Source organism: Lissotriton helveticus, chromosome 10, assembly GCF_964261635.1.
Source record: "Lissotriton helveticus chromosome 10, aLisHel1.1, whole genome shotgun sequence".
Lineage (NCBI taxonomy): Eukaryota > Metazoa > Chordata > Amphibia > Caudata > Salamandridae > Lissotriton > Lissotriton helveticus.
The window spans coordinates 201654481-201668182 of NC_136071.1; the positions used below are offsets into that span (position 1 = coordinate 201654481).

Genomic DNA, 13702 nt, shown 5'->3' on the forward strand with positions numbered 1-13702 from the left:
GGGTAAAATCAGGATAGGAGAGTTCATTTCCCTGATATTGAGTCGACCGGCGCTCACGTGTAAGCTATAGAACAACCTCTCGATCCTTGTAATTCAAAAGTCATGTGATTATGGGGCGAGCCGCTGCACCCGGAGGGGGGTATGGCCCCCGAAAGCAATGTGCCCACTCCTGTATGAAAACCGGAATTAGGGCCTCCACAAATAGTTCACGGAGCATGGCTTCTATGAAGTCTTCCATTTTGTTAAGTGCTGTAGTCTCTGGGATCCCAGTGATTCTGAGGTTATTTCGCCTGGAACTCATTGTCCATGCGCTGCTTTCCTTGATCCAAGCTGGTAAGAATGTCGAATTTCACATTGATTGCTTTGAGGCTGGTCTGTATTTCAACTAAGAGTTCCTTGAGGTCAAAATCTTGCTGGGTGCCTGCCCATCAACCCCCCTCCCACCACCCGAGCAGTCTGGAGAGATCTCTGCTCATGGCACTAGTTCTGCCTGATGGATAAGGTGTTTACCCTCAAAGTTAAGTTTTGATTGTCGGGCTTCATGTTTCCCCATTATTGTGGCATGGGATGAGTGGGCCTAAAAGCAGCTGGATGTGCAGGCAATCGGTGAGCAGCGTTCATTGTAGGCGACAGGAGTCGAGACGCGCATGAGTGCCAAGACTGAGAAAGAACAATGAGGTCTAGCAGATAGCGCGAATGAGCCCCGCCACACCCGGGATCGTCGTTCCTCCGGGGGGGGGGGGGGTCCACAGTACAGCTGACCAGGTATGCAAGCTTGGACCTGCCCAGGGGGTGGAGAGGGGCAGGCAGCAGGTAGGCAACAGCTAGGCGAAGGGTAAAACAGTAGTCAATACCCCCACTCCCTCCGTGTATCTGCCGCTGAGCGTACAGGACACCGGCCTACAAATCCCCTCAGAGGCTCCCTCCTTGTCCATGTGGCCCAGGCTGCACCCTGGCGTCGGCATGCTACAGTCCAATCTCCTGAGTCGCCAGGAGCAGACACAGCCAGAGCGCTGCCAAACTCCACCAGCAGTAGCACCGAGGAGTCACACAGCAGCCGCTACGGGGAATCTATGTATGAGGCCGCTATGGCCTTGATCCTTGGAGGGTTTCGTTTTCGGTCAGCAGAGCCTCTGAGTGTACCATCTAGCAGTCCGGTTAGGCTCTACCTCCTAAAAGGAAATATGTTACCTCAAAACTTTGCAACTGATTTGGGTACTTGTGAAAACACTTAAATGGTAAGCAGTGAAACTTGTTAGCTCAAGCAAATTTAGGGTTCACAATCTTAATTCCAGAGTGAATACTATAATTTTCAATACTAGTGTCTTGCAGAAAAAGTGACATTGCCAGTCTTGGCAGAGCCATCGTCCTACAATGTGAAGTCAACGATGATGGATTAAAGCTTTGTACATTTTGATGGCTTGCCTATATGGATCAGCCTGACTATTGAATTAGCTCGTTTTTCAGCCCCTTTATCTTGAGGGGTTAACTTTATTATTACAGCAGACGTTAATCTGGATAAATAACCAGCACCAAACTTAATCGCAACTAGCACACATCAATGAGCTAGGGCAAAATTAGTAGAATTTACTACATATATTTTTGTGACTTTGGTGTACGGAACCCCTGTCAAGAATTTCCTGATTCTCTCCATGTGTGTGTGTGTTTTTTTTTTTTTTAGGCAAGTCGCCCACATTCGAAGAACACCGACTGATATTCTCCATTGAAGGATAATTGACAACACAAAAGCGGTTTCCAAACTGAGGACTAACCTCATTTATCGGCTGGAATGTCTTATTACTTACCGGTAATCTTCATTACCCGATTAGGGTCCTCCCCGTCCCAGTCCTTACAACGTGAGGCAGTCCTGCCTCCACCCAGCCAATCACAACGCTAGTATTTCAAAAGCTTACATAAGCCCCTCCCACCTACCACCATGCCTGTTATCAACAAGACTCCGACACAACACAAACCCAGCGGGAGGGCAGGAGGGAAGAGGACTGGGACGGGGAGGACCCTAATCGGGGTAACGAAGATTACCGGTAAGTAATAAGACATTACCCCCTCATGGGTCCTCCCTGTCCCAGTCCTTACAACGTGAGGAACTCACAAGCAGAGAACCAACAAAAAATGCAGGACACCAGGGATCCATACAAAACACAAATCTGTAAAGATCAACGAACAGCAACGTTCAAGACACCAACAGAAAAACAGCCAGCAGAGGCATGGAAAACATCAAGCCAATAAGGCAGCACAAACACGTGACTGGACAGCCAGGTTGCCACCCAACAAATCCCTGGATAGAAACCCCTGCAGCCCCAGCCCAGGAAGCAGACACAGAACGCGCCGAATGACCCAGCACCAAAGACTGAGGAGGCAGATCCAAAGGACAGAAAAGACCGGCAGACCGCCAAACGCACACACCGACTCACCATAGAATCGGAAACTACATCCCCCAAGCCACACCCCCACAGAAGACAAACAGGGCAGGAGAAAACCGAAAACTCCAGGGAAACAAAGGAGGGAAAAACCGGAGAGTCCAGCGAACAACCAATGAAGGGGGAACAAGGGACCCCCCAGCAGGCAAACAAAGAAGAATCACCTCCAGCTGCCAAAGGAAACGGGAAGAAACGACAGGCAGAAAGGCCGGGACAAGCCACAAAACAACCCGATCCAGCAGGAGCTTCCAATAGGGAAAAGAAACAAGCAAAGCACCCAACACACCCAACCGACTAGCGGAGGTGAGGGCCAGCAAAAAACAAAACACCGTAGCAGACAACCAGAACAAGTCTGCTACCAGTAAAGGCTCAAAAGGGGACAACTTCAGACACCCCCAAAACAGCAGGCAAAACCCAAGAAGGCACGAGCACAGGAAAGACCAGCCGACTAAGCCGAAAGCTTCGAAGAAACAGACTCCCCAAAGGGGTAAAAAACCACCAAGGAGGCCCCAGGACCCGACAAGCACGAACCGCCGCCCACTGAGAAGACAAGGGGGAAGGCCACGTAAAAAAAACAGACCTGAGAAAATCCAACACAGAAGTAAGATCTCCCAGCACAGGAACTACCCAATGGGAAGAACCCCAATGACGTCCACAGCACCCAAGGGTCGAAGGCCGACGCAACAACAGGATGCCACGAGCCACAACAGAGGAACAGCCCAAAGACAGCCGCACAACAGCCAGGCTGTCAGAAGCAAACGACAGACAGGGCAAAGACCAGCTGTGGACCCAAAAGGGGAGCCAGAGACAATGGAGTCCGGCCAAACCCGACCCCCGCCAGCAGCAGCATCAGCAGGAGCGGAAACCAAAGACAGCGAGGCCAACGATAGACACCTACACACACCCCCACTCGCATCCCCCGACTATTTGGGTGGAAAAAATAGGAGGGAAGGCACACAGAAAACCGGAAGGCCAAGGAAATGTGCAGGGGCCACACCAAATCGAACCAAACAAAGCAAACGCGCCCCCGAAGCGAGCACCAGATGGCACAAAACAGAGGACAGAAGAAAAAGGCCCAAGCTGCGACTACGAACAAAAACGCAGATGTACCCGAACAGAAACTCAAAGCCAACAGAGGAGATACTGTCCAGAGTGAGCCGTGGGAGCCTGGCCACCAGAGGCACAAGACATACCAAGGAGCCATAGTGTCGGGGGGAACATAACATGGAAGCCAGCAGAAACCGAGACATGCAACTGGTCCCCCCCAAGAAGGCCCAAGCAACAACGAGCCACAAGAAGGCCAGCACTAATCAAAAAACTTGTCGGCCACCAAGGACCCCAATGTGGCCCCCAACCCCAAGGACAGGCGTCCAAGGACAACTAGAGGAGAGAAGGGAGCTGAAACGCACCCCAAACACCAGGTTGGGAGAGCAAAGCCACCAGGCCAAAGTAGGAACCAGAACAGGGGAGAGAGGAACCAGAGCCACGTAACCTTCACGGAAAAGGACCCAAGCAGTCAAACAGAAGAAACACCAAGGACTGGAGGAGCTGGCAAGGCCAAGGAACCACAGCCGTGGAGGCAGCCACCACCCCCGGATCCGGAACCAACCCCGAAGGGCAACCCAGCAGGACTCGCAAAGAGTCAACCGGGAAGAGAACCGAGCTGGAGGGAGAAAACAGCCACCTGCAAAGTGACTGACAGGCCCAAGAAACTGAAGGAATCATTTGGAAAATGGCCAGAATCAATACGAACCCCAGAATAGCCACAAGGAGGATAGAAGCAGAAACCGGACACAAGCCACACAGCACCTGGCCATCCCAGGCGGTCACCCATCCAGGCAGTGACCAGACCTGACTCCGTACAACTTAAAAGAACAGGTGCAAGCAGGGTGGAAAAGCCAATCGGCAAAAAACCTTCACAGCAGGAGCCAGCACCACGGCAAAACCTGGGGAGCAGGAGAGAGGCCGAAAGGCAACACACGAAACAGAGAAAGAAACCCATCCACAGCAAACCGCAGGAACCGCGGACCAGCTGGACGGATGGAACGTGAAAAATTGCCAACTCCCAAATCCAGGGAAGTCAAAAAACACCCACCAGGAAGAAGGGAACGACATACGGCAAGGGGAACAACCGCCCACGGCACCTAACGGCATAAAGCCCCGGGACACAGAACCGTGCAGAAAGGAACTAACGGGCACCAGGACCAGGAACAAAGAGGAAGAGGAACCCCAGCCCGCACCGCCACCAGAACCAGCACAACAGTGCCCAGAGACAGAAACAGGCCGATGCCCAAAGAAGAAGGCAAAAATGCAACACTGGCCGAAGGACAACGGAGCAACCGTGAAAACAGCCCAAAAAGGGGGATGCCCGGCAAGGAAACCGGCAACCAAGAGCAAAGACTGACAGGACCCACCAGTTGGAAAGCAGACCGGACCAACAAGCCAGGAACAACAGATCCGAGCCCCCCAAAACCGCAACAACAACGGAGACGGGGAACCCACTACCAGATGAACACCAGGAGTGGGACACAGACCCAAAGAATAAGAGATGCAACCAACAGGTCACGGAGACCCCCCTCCCCCAGGGCACAACAATACCCAAAGGCCCAGACGACCAACACCCAGGGGCAGGCGCAACAGAGGCCGGGAACCAAACGGAACAGAGCCCCCCACCCATGAAAAGGCTGAGAGTAAGACCGAGCACCGCCACACAGACTGTCAGTAGAGGGAGCCAAAAAGCCAAGGAGCCACAGAAACAGACAGTGGACCAAGGCGCCAGTGCCACGTCAGCCGAGGAGAAGACTCAACCCACCAAGCCAATACAGGAGGGCGGGCCCGTAAACAGCCAAGCAACTCCACACAACCCATGAGAAGGACCAGTGAAGCACAGGCCGAACAAGAGCCAGCACGCACCCCAAAAGAAGACGCAGCATATTGAAATGCAGGAAAGTGAGAGACAAAGTCTGCCAGGCGAAACCACCATCCCAAAAAACGTGGAAACCCTGAGTATCTGCCGTAAGCCATGCATCAGGCAGGATATCCAACAGGACATCATGGAAGGGAAGGTCAACCACCACAGAGGAAACAAACTGTGCCGATTGAAACTGTACCAACACTGGTAAATTGACAGCATGGGCAGGTTCCGAACCCCTACACAGTATCTAGCGCAGCCCCAAAATCAGCAAAAACATCAACCACCTGCAGAACCATGAAACAATGCCGCATGGAAACAGCCCAAGCAGGCATAGGTGAAGACGCCCCTTCACACATGGTAAGTGAACCCGAGCAATTGAACCAAACAGGAACTCACCACACAACAAAGGAAGTGCCCAGCAACCTCCAAGTAACACTGCCCCCAATCACCAAATCACGCAACGTGATACCGGTGAAATGAAACAAAGTAAAAGGGCAGCCCTGTAGTCTCCACCCACAGCCCCAGGTCAAAAGACCATGGCCGTGGGGGCCGGATGCTGCACTAGAACCACAGCGCCGGAACGACCCGGAGCCAGGACACCATGAAAACTCCCTGTCCCAGCCCAGCACATGAACGGGGAGAGTCCCTGACCCCAGAACAGGAGCGCCGCCGACCGCGGGACCGGAGCGGCTGCGCAGAGAGAAAAACACACAGGAAACAATGCAGAAGTAAAAAACTGCAAAGGAAATACTCCTGTGAAATGCACACAGTAAATAATGCAGGATGCCTAAAACTGCAAATGAAACACTCACGGCCCCATCCTGAAGAAATCCGAAACAGAAGCAGGAACCGGGAGCACCAGCGTTCCGACCACCGTCAGAGCAGGAAAAAAAGCAGGCATGGCGGTAGGTGGGAGGGGCTTATGTAAGCTTTTGAAATACTAGCATTGTGATTGGCTGGGTGGAGGCAGGACTGCCTCACGTTGTAAGGACTGGGACGGGGAGGACCCATGAGGGGGTAATATCCGCTCCTAGGTATTTGGAAGCACTGAGTACTAAACCAGCGTGTAGGTTAATTAGCACTGCCTGAGCAGCCTTAAGGTCAACTAAAAGATGCACTTATGCCATGCTTAAGCATCCTATCAGATTTTTAAAAGTCAAATAGTTTGGTACTCCGGTAGCCAAAGGTTTTGTATTTTCAAAAGCCTTTTTCATCCACAAAATTCTTTAATCAGGAGAGCTTGAAAAAAGAAAAGCTTCCCTCATGCGGAGAGACTATTGTTTTTGCTACATTGTCCAAGTCTTTTACGAACAGTCCAAAATCTTTGGAGGTTACAGAAAGATTTCAGCCTGCTTGCATGTGAGGGAGAGTAATGTTCCAAGGAAATGTGAGATATTACATTACAGATTTGAAAATATTTCGTTTTAGATAAATTGAATCCTCTTTGGACATTCTCAAAACTGGTCATAATAAAGTCTAACCAAAGTGCGGGAGTATAAAAGAAAAACTGCATCTCCAATGAAAGAATGAATGAATCTGATATGGTCAGAAAACACAATTGTCTGCTATTGGCAAGCACGGGATTGGATAGATGTCCTCCGGCTGCTGATCAGTGTGGTCCGGCATTGCTCAACTTGCGGCTATTTGAAACGTGTTAAAATGGTACAGATGTTGCTTGGGAAAGAATAGAACAAAAAACCTACCACTTACTAACTTGTGTAAGATCAGGTTTACACTCACTCTGGAACTACCAGAGGGCCTTGTGTATTTTATCTGTTTTATTTTTTCTCCCTTCTAGCTCTGATTTCTTTTTCTATCGCTTTAGTTGTCTCTTGTAGTAGTATTTTGCCACTTTCTTCCTTGGCCTTTTGCTGTGTGCAATGAATTTTTGTCAATTTTCCAATCTTGTTTTTAGTTTGAGGTTATTGTTCTATTTTGCTAAAAGCATCAAACTAACAAAGAAAATTAGTACAGCAAACAAATGTTTCCTCTTTTTAGGGAAAAATAAATAATTCATGTGAAGATATTGGAGTCTTCATCCTTACTCTTTAACAGTCCATTTGCGCTACTGGGTCATGTTGAATATTTAGAATGAGGATTCCGACAGTTTTATACTCTAATTGTTTTATGTTTTTATTTTAGTATTAAAGGGAAAGAAGCTGAGTTTGCCAGCGTAAGTGCCAAAGATCCTCTTCGCCAGCCTCTGCCCTTTCAAGGGGCTTGGACAGAACTATCTTTATCACGAGAAAGGTACAAGATGCCTGAGACAGAAAGTCGACTTCATTACTATTTTTATGGTGAACCAAGTCATCGGCGGTACTGTACGAACACGAGGCAACCAGCAGCTTTCTGTGTTTCGCATCTTGCCTTCTCACATTTTTATTACAATGTATAAAGGTTTTTTTACTTAAGAAACTTGTGCTGTATTGATAAAGTCAATGTGCAGTTTCAGTTGAATAATTCCAAAAGTGAGTTTTTGCACAGTTTACACCCAGGATTAAGTGCAAACGTATTTGCTTTTGTCCTCTGCAAACACACAATTTCAACATGGGTAAAAAAAAAAATCACCTGTTGGACACCATTGTTCGATAAGTCTTTCCAAGTTCCTATGTTTATCCATTCCACTGTATTTATTTTAGTTTCTTCTCACAAAATGTTGGTCTATTTGCCTGTAATTTTAAAGAAATTACCAAAACATTTGCCGTAATGTGTGGTATTTGTTACTGAACGCTTCTTATGCTGTCCGTAAAGGTATCAAAACACTGTCCATTTATGCATATGATTTCATCTGAATTCTTCACCCTCTCCACCCTCTCCTTTAAAATGTTATCTTAAATTTGCCTTTCAAAGCTAACTGAATTTAAAATGAAAAGGTAATGCCTTGCCACCATTTGTGCACTTCCCACCTTTAAGGTATGTCATAGCAGCGTGACAAGAATGTGCCTGCGGTGGTGAGAGGTTTCTGGTTGCTATCTTTGCAGCAGTGATAAAATGACATCGGTGACCGAGTGTTAACCTTGAATGACTATTTTCACCTTGAGGATTATTTTAGATTTTTTCTTCTTATAGGGACCTGTTTCATTATTATCAATGATGTGTCGTTCTAGTCACAGGGATATTAGCCTGGGGTAGATGTGACTTGCAGTAATCTATACGAAGTGATGAGCATTGTTAAACATTGTCTGAGGCGTTGAAATTAATGCCTCTCACGTGATGTCTTCATGTTCAGCTTCCTGTGGTTTTTGATGATGTGCCCCTTTTGAAGAATTCATGATTTGTGTTCCTATTTCAAATTCAACAGCACCAGTTACCATTCTTTATATTTTACAAATAGGTTTTTTGTTTTTTTAAATTTTTGGTTTGTTACTGAGCTGTTGCATGATTTATCTTGTTAAATCCCCCTTCCCACTCCGAATAAAATATTTTATGAGATGGTGTAGTTTGTCATTTTTTACTGTTAATTGGGAAAAGTGAATGATGTGTGTGTGAAATGTAATTCTTAATGATATCAGGCTTGCGTTCCTGTTGCTGCAGTGGGGTAGAGGAGCGAAAGGGGGTCAGCAGGGCTTTCGTTATCTATATAATTAAGATTAATAATCCAGCCTTCTGGGAATACTTGGAGCACGCAGTAGGGGCAGATCATACTATTGTGCTACCTGCATGTGTGGCTGAAAATTTGTGTAAGACATTCTACACGTAAAAGCATATCGCCTCTGGTTTGGGAAATTTTTGAATCTGGATTTGAGTACAATGGCTTGGTTGAATTGGGCATTGCTGAATCTTCTATATTTACTAACACAGGTTTTTTTTTTTGCACTGACCCCACTTTTCCACAATGATATGACCAGAGGTAAACCAGGACAGGTCACTCGTTTGTGCCACTATTTTGCTGCACGCTAAATGAGACCTTTCTAATTCTGGATCCGGAATCCTATATTAGTCTCCACCAGTCCAGGTGCTGCTGCTGGAGTTTCCGTCACAGATTCATGACATGACAACGGTAAGTGGCAAAACAGGTCAATAAAGGTGCCACCTCTCTCCAGTGACGTGAGTTCTTCATGATGATACAACTATTTTCTGTTTAATTTCCTGAGATTAGGTGACCTGTCCCTGTTTCAATCTTCAAATGTCCAGTATTGACCTGTTCTAATAGTAACTGTGGTGCTTTTGGTTAGTACGACCGATGACTCACCCTTCTGGGATCTTTCTGCCAACATGCTGCGAAGGGCTATACGAGAGAGAGGCTAGACTTTTTTACCTCGTAAAGCAGTAGCATTAAAAACTGGAATGTCAGTGTGCTGTGAGAAGCAGTTTGCTAAGATCTTTGTGTAAGGAAGGGCGGGCATCCCCAGCTTAAAAAGCAGACAAGTACATAGAGATGTCTTACAGGTGAAATATTAAACTGTATCAAACTGTACCACTGATCTGTTGCTACTTGTAGAAGTGTTCTCATCCACCTTATGTCAAGATTTTATTGATGAATATAGCGATAGCTTGCAAGGAGGCCTTAATTGTAAATTTCTGGTTCGTATGTAGAAAAGTTTAAAAAGTTTGTTAAAAAAAAATACTAAAAGATCTAGTGAAGAACATACTGTTTATATATACAGTCTGGACAAGTAACCGTTTAAGCAATGCTTCCTTCTGGAGCTACACAAGAGCAAATTCAGTGTTATCAAGAAACCATGTTGGCAGTCTTTACTACCAGCCAGTCACCCCAGGCCTGCAGTTTTCTTGGTGCAAGCAGCCTCAGGCCTGGTCTATCAGGTGTCTCTGGCTCCCATGTCTCTGCCTCTAACATAAGTGGTGGTACCAGTGGCATCACTGCTGAACTCTAATGAGAGACCTCTATAAAAATGATAAGCATTTCCAATGCAATAGGACTCTCATTTCGGGGAGTTACGTAAATGCGACACCTATGTAAATGCGACATCTATGGCATTACAAATGCTAGTTTGTAAAAATGCCCATGCGGCGTCTCAACTATAATAACAGCCGTGCCCCATTCTTTAGACGATCCGTGTCTAAGGAAAGGGGAGTGGCTGCCATTAAGGTGAAAGCACAGAATGGGGTGCTGTTACAAAAAAAAAAGCATTGGTTTGTCATGTTGACCGACAAATGCTTTTTTTTGGGGGGTAAAAGTTCCCCAATCCCGCGCTTTTTTTTATTAATGGCGGCCACGCTCCTTTCCTTAGACTCAGCCGGTTTAAGGAAAGGGGCACGGCTGACATTAAAGTGTTAGTGCGGCATGAGGCCATTAAAAAAATAGTTTAACAAAAAATACGCCCACATTTGGCGAGGCATGTAAAACAAAGGCACGACCGCCACTTTCAGCATGGTGTGCTATGTAAAAAAAAAAAAGTATAATGATGTTGCGAGGGAGCATGTCATGCCTGCATGCCGAAAACCATTAAATGAAATAGTGCTCGGCGGCTGTAATTAAAGCCTACCGAGCGACACATGTAAAAGGGGGTGCCCTCATGGGAGGTTACAAATAAAGACAAGGCGGTACCAAGGAGGGACTAACAAGCCTATTTACAAATCAGAAGCCAGCATTTAGGAAGGACAATGACAAAAGCCAATGACAAATCTGGGCATAGAGGGGGCTTGGCTTCAAGTGTATACTCCAACACAGCATGCCACTCAGAGAAGTGTATGCGCTGCCCAGGCTCGACCTTAAAAAATAACAAAGTGAGCTACAGAATATCCAAGATAACGGTATACCTGTTGCACTGATCACCAGACGCAAGACCTTCATCGGGTTATATGATTTTTAGTAGGTCATAAAATACTGGGGATCGGCTTGTAGCCAGTAGGATAACATCAATATGGCCCACATGCTCCTGCCTGATCCCTCAGATGGGGCATTTTTTTTTTTACTCCATACTGTTGTGTGGGAACTTCCACTGAGGCAATTTTCTTAGTCTCTGACTGCTTGTTATACGAGGAACATGCCACATATACAGCAACTAAACCTAAAGCAGCAGAAACCCCTCCTCGATGCAACCCAAACCTAATCCAACCTCTTTGGCAGGTGGAGGACATTTGTTATTTCCTGTCTACCGGTGCATCTTTGGGGTTGGGGCAGTCACTGTGCTTCTTACTGATGGAAAGTAGGCAACATAAACATACGTTGCACACTGAACTATGCAGTGTTGAGGTCATTCGGGCCTGGATTAGTTCTCAATGAGCATACCTCTGGTTATTAGGTGAATTTCAGGCGGGTCACATTGATAAGCCTTTTTATGCCATTTGTCAACTAGAAATCTGGTAACTTAATAGAGCACGTTAAACAAAGAAGAGCTACAGGTCAGACACCTATGGCCTGGTTTAGATCTGAGGTCTGATTACTCAGTCACAGCTGTGATGGATATCCCGTCAACAAATATAAATCCCATAGGATATATATTTCGGCGGACGCGATATCCGTCACTGTTGTGATGGAGCAACTTGTCCACCGAGATCTAAATCAGGCCCTTACTTTGGCTTCTCCAGCTACAATCTATTGTATATTGAGGTTTCCACGTTAATGGTCTCTGTATTATATGATGTTTGTAGAATAATTTTAGGTCTAGCGCAGGGATTTCCCGATTGTGCACTTTATAAATACCATAAATAAATTGCCCCCCTAAGCAGTTACCTGACCACAGCAAAAAAAGTTTTTACCAGATCACATGAATAGGCTGCCTGCAGCTTCTACAACCCTCTTTCTCCTTCCAGGCACTTAAAGTGTGTTTTCTGGCGGTGCCAAGACATCTGTGGTTGGGTGTATGAGAGCCCCTTGCATCCCAATATTGTTCTGATGTTCAGCACACTGACACCCTTCCGGTTCAGCTGGGCTTTATTAGAATGTAACACATTGTAACAAAGAGCCTAGGCCAGCAGAGGGGATTGTGACAGAGAGCAAATGGTGGGTCGCTGACTCGAGTGCTCTTCCCTCTTTGCAACCCAAGCAGAATGAATGGACAACAGACAGTGAGGAACTATGGAACATACACCGTGAAGAAATCGAGGATGGTCCCTTTAACTACACAGATCTAGACTACGAGTACATGCCTCCAGATGACGTGGGTTTACCAGGATTGGAGAAAAGGACTGAAGAGAAAACACCGGCGTGTGACGTCACCGACGAGCGGTTCGTTTGCAGAGGAGAGCTGGTGAAACAACGAGGAGTAGAAGGTCCGCAAAAGAACGAGGAGAAGTTTGGAGGTGCCGAGGAACCGAAGAAGGAGGTTCCTGTGTCTGGAGGCCACCGTTCCCGTGAATCGCCCAGCCACACTCAACGAGGAGGAGTGTGGCTCAGTCAGGTGCATCAGCGCGTGTCTGGCTGGATGGGGAGGCGGGGAGAGACTGTGGCTAAATAACCCGAGTGAAGTGCTGTCAGCACTTTGTACATTTTTGTAAATATATCGAGGCTCACTTGCTTAAACCCCTCCCCACGCTACCCTCACCTTCCTGCACTTTCACCACCCTGTTTTTGTGTATATAGAACTGTATATACACTCGCGCACTGGTGGTCCCTCCCAACCCGGGTTCCTATATTGGGAGTAATAAACCCAGACAGCAATACCTGACAGCAGTGTCTTTTTCCTCTCTCGTATGAGGAGAACCGCACAAAGAGTATCCAGCCAGAGACACTTCACCCCTCACCCGGAACGCTAGAAGACCACCTGAAGTGACAGCAACAACGGACCCCGCAATATTGTCCCGGGAGAGACTCACTTCGAGAAAGAAAAAAACCCTTGGTAAAATAAAACCTTATATCCCAAGATCTGGTCTCCGTTCCCTTCCATCTACCCCGCCACATGCATCTAATGAGTTTAAGGCACCTCAGCACATACTCTCTATGGGGCTCAGAGACTTGTCCTTATGGAGGAAAGTCTATGATGCTCCAGTCATGTCCGATAACTGTTATAAATGAGGATGATGGTTCAGAAGCAGATCCCTGGTCCGCATCTTTCATCAAAGATACTGGCTTTTTCTTGAACTTAAAATAAACAAGCATTGAAAATGCAATAGGTCTCGCAATAGAAGAGTTTCACCTTTTTCGTTTTGCAAATGGATGAGTGGCGTTGCGTGGATGAGTGGCGTTGCGTGGATGAGTGGCGTTGCGTGGATGAGTGGCGTGTGTGAGTGGCGTTGCGTGTGTGAGTGGCGTTACCTGATGGATTAGCTTTGCACTTTGTTTAGGGTCACATTTTTTGCACAACTCATGGCAAACATGTCAAGCAATGTTCTTTAACTTAGTGTGCTCTGACCTATCTGTGTATAAATTATTGGAACATATTTAAAAAAAAACATTAAATGTCGAGTGTGATATTTCCATTTACACACAGTGGATTCAGATGTAATA

At 46.9% G+C, this 13702-nt stretch overlaps 1 protein-coding gene across 1 annotated transcript in view; it reads left to right on the top strand.

The window, feature by feature from the left end:
- Window positions 1–8784, top strand: part of KDELR2 (KDEL endoplasmic reticulum protein retention receptor 2) — a 99548-nt gene extending 90764 nt beyond the window's left edge. Inside the window, exon 5 of the mRNA XM_078665136.1 lies at window positions 7495–8784. Coding sequence (XP_078521262.1) covers window positions 7495–7529 — 35 coding nt within the window. The 3' untranslated portion in view covers window positions 7530–8784. The remainder of the gene's footprint in view (window positions 1–7494) is intronic.
- Window positions 8785–13702: the final 4918 nt, after the last annotated feature.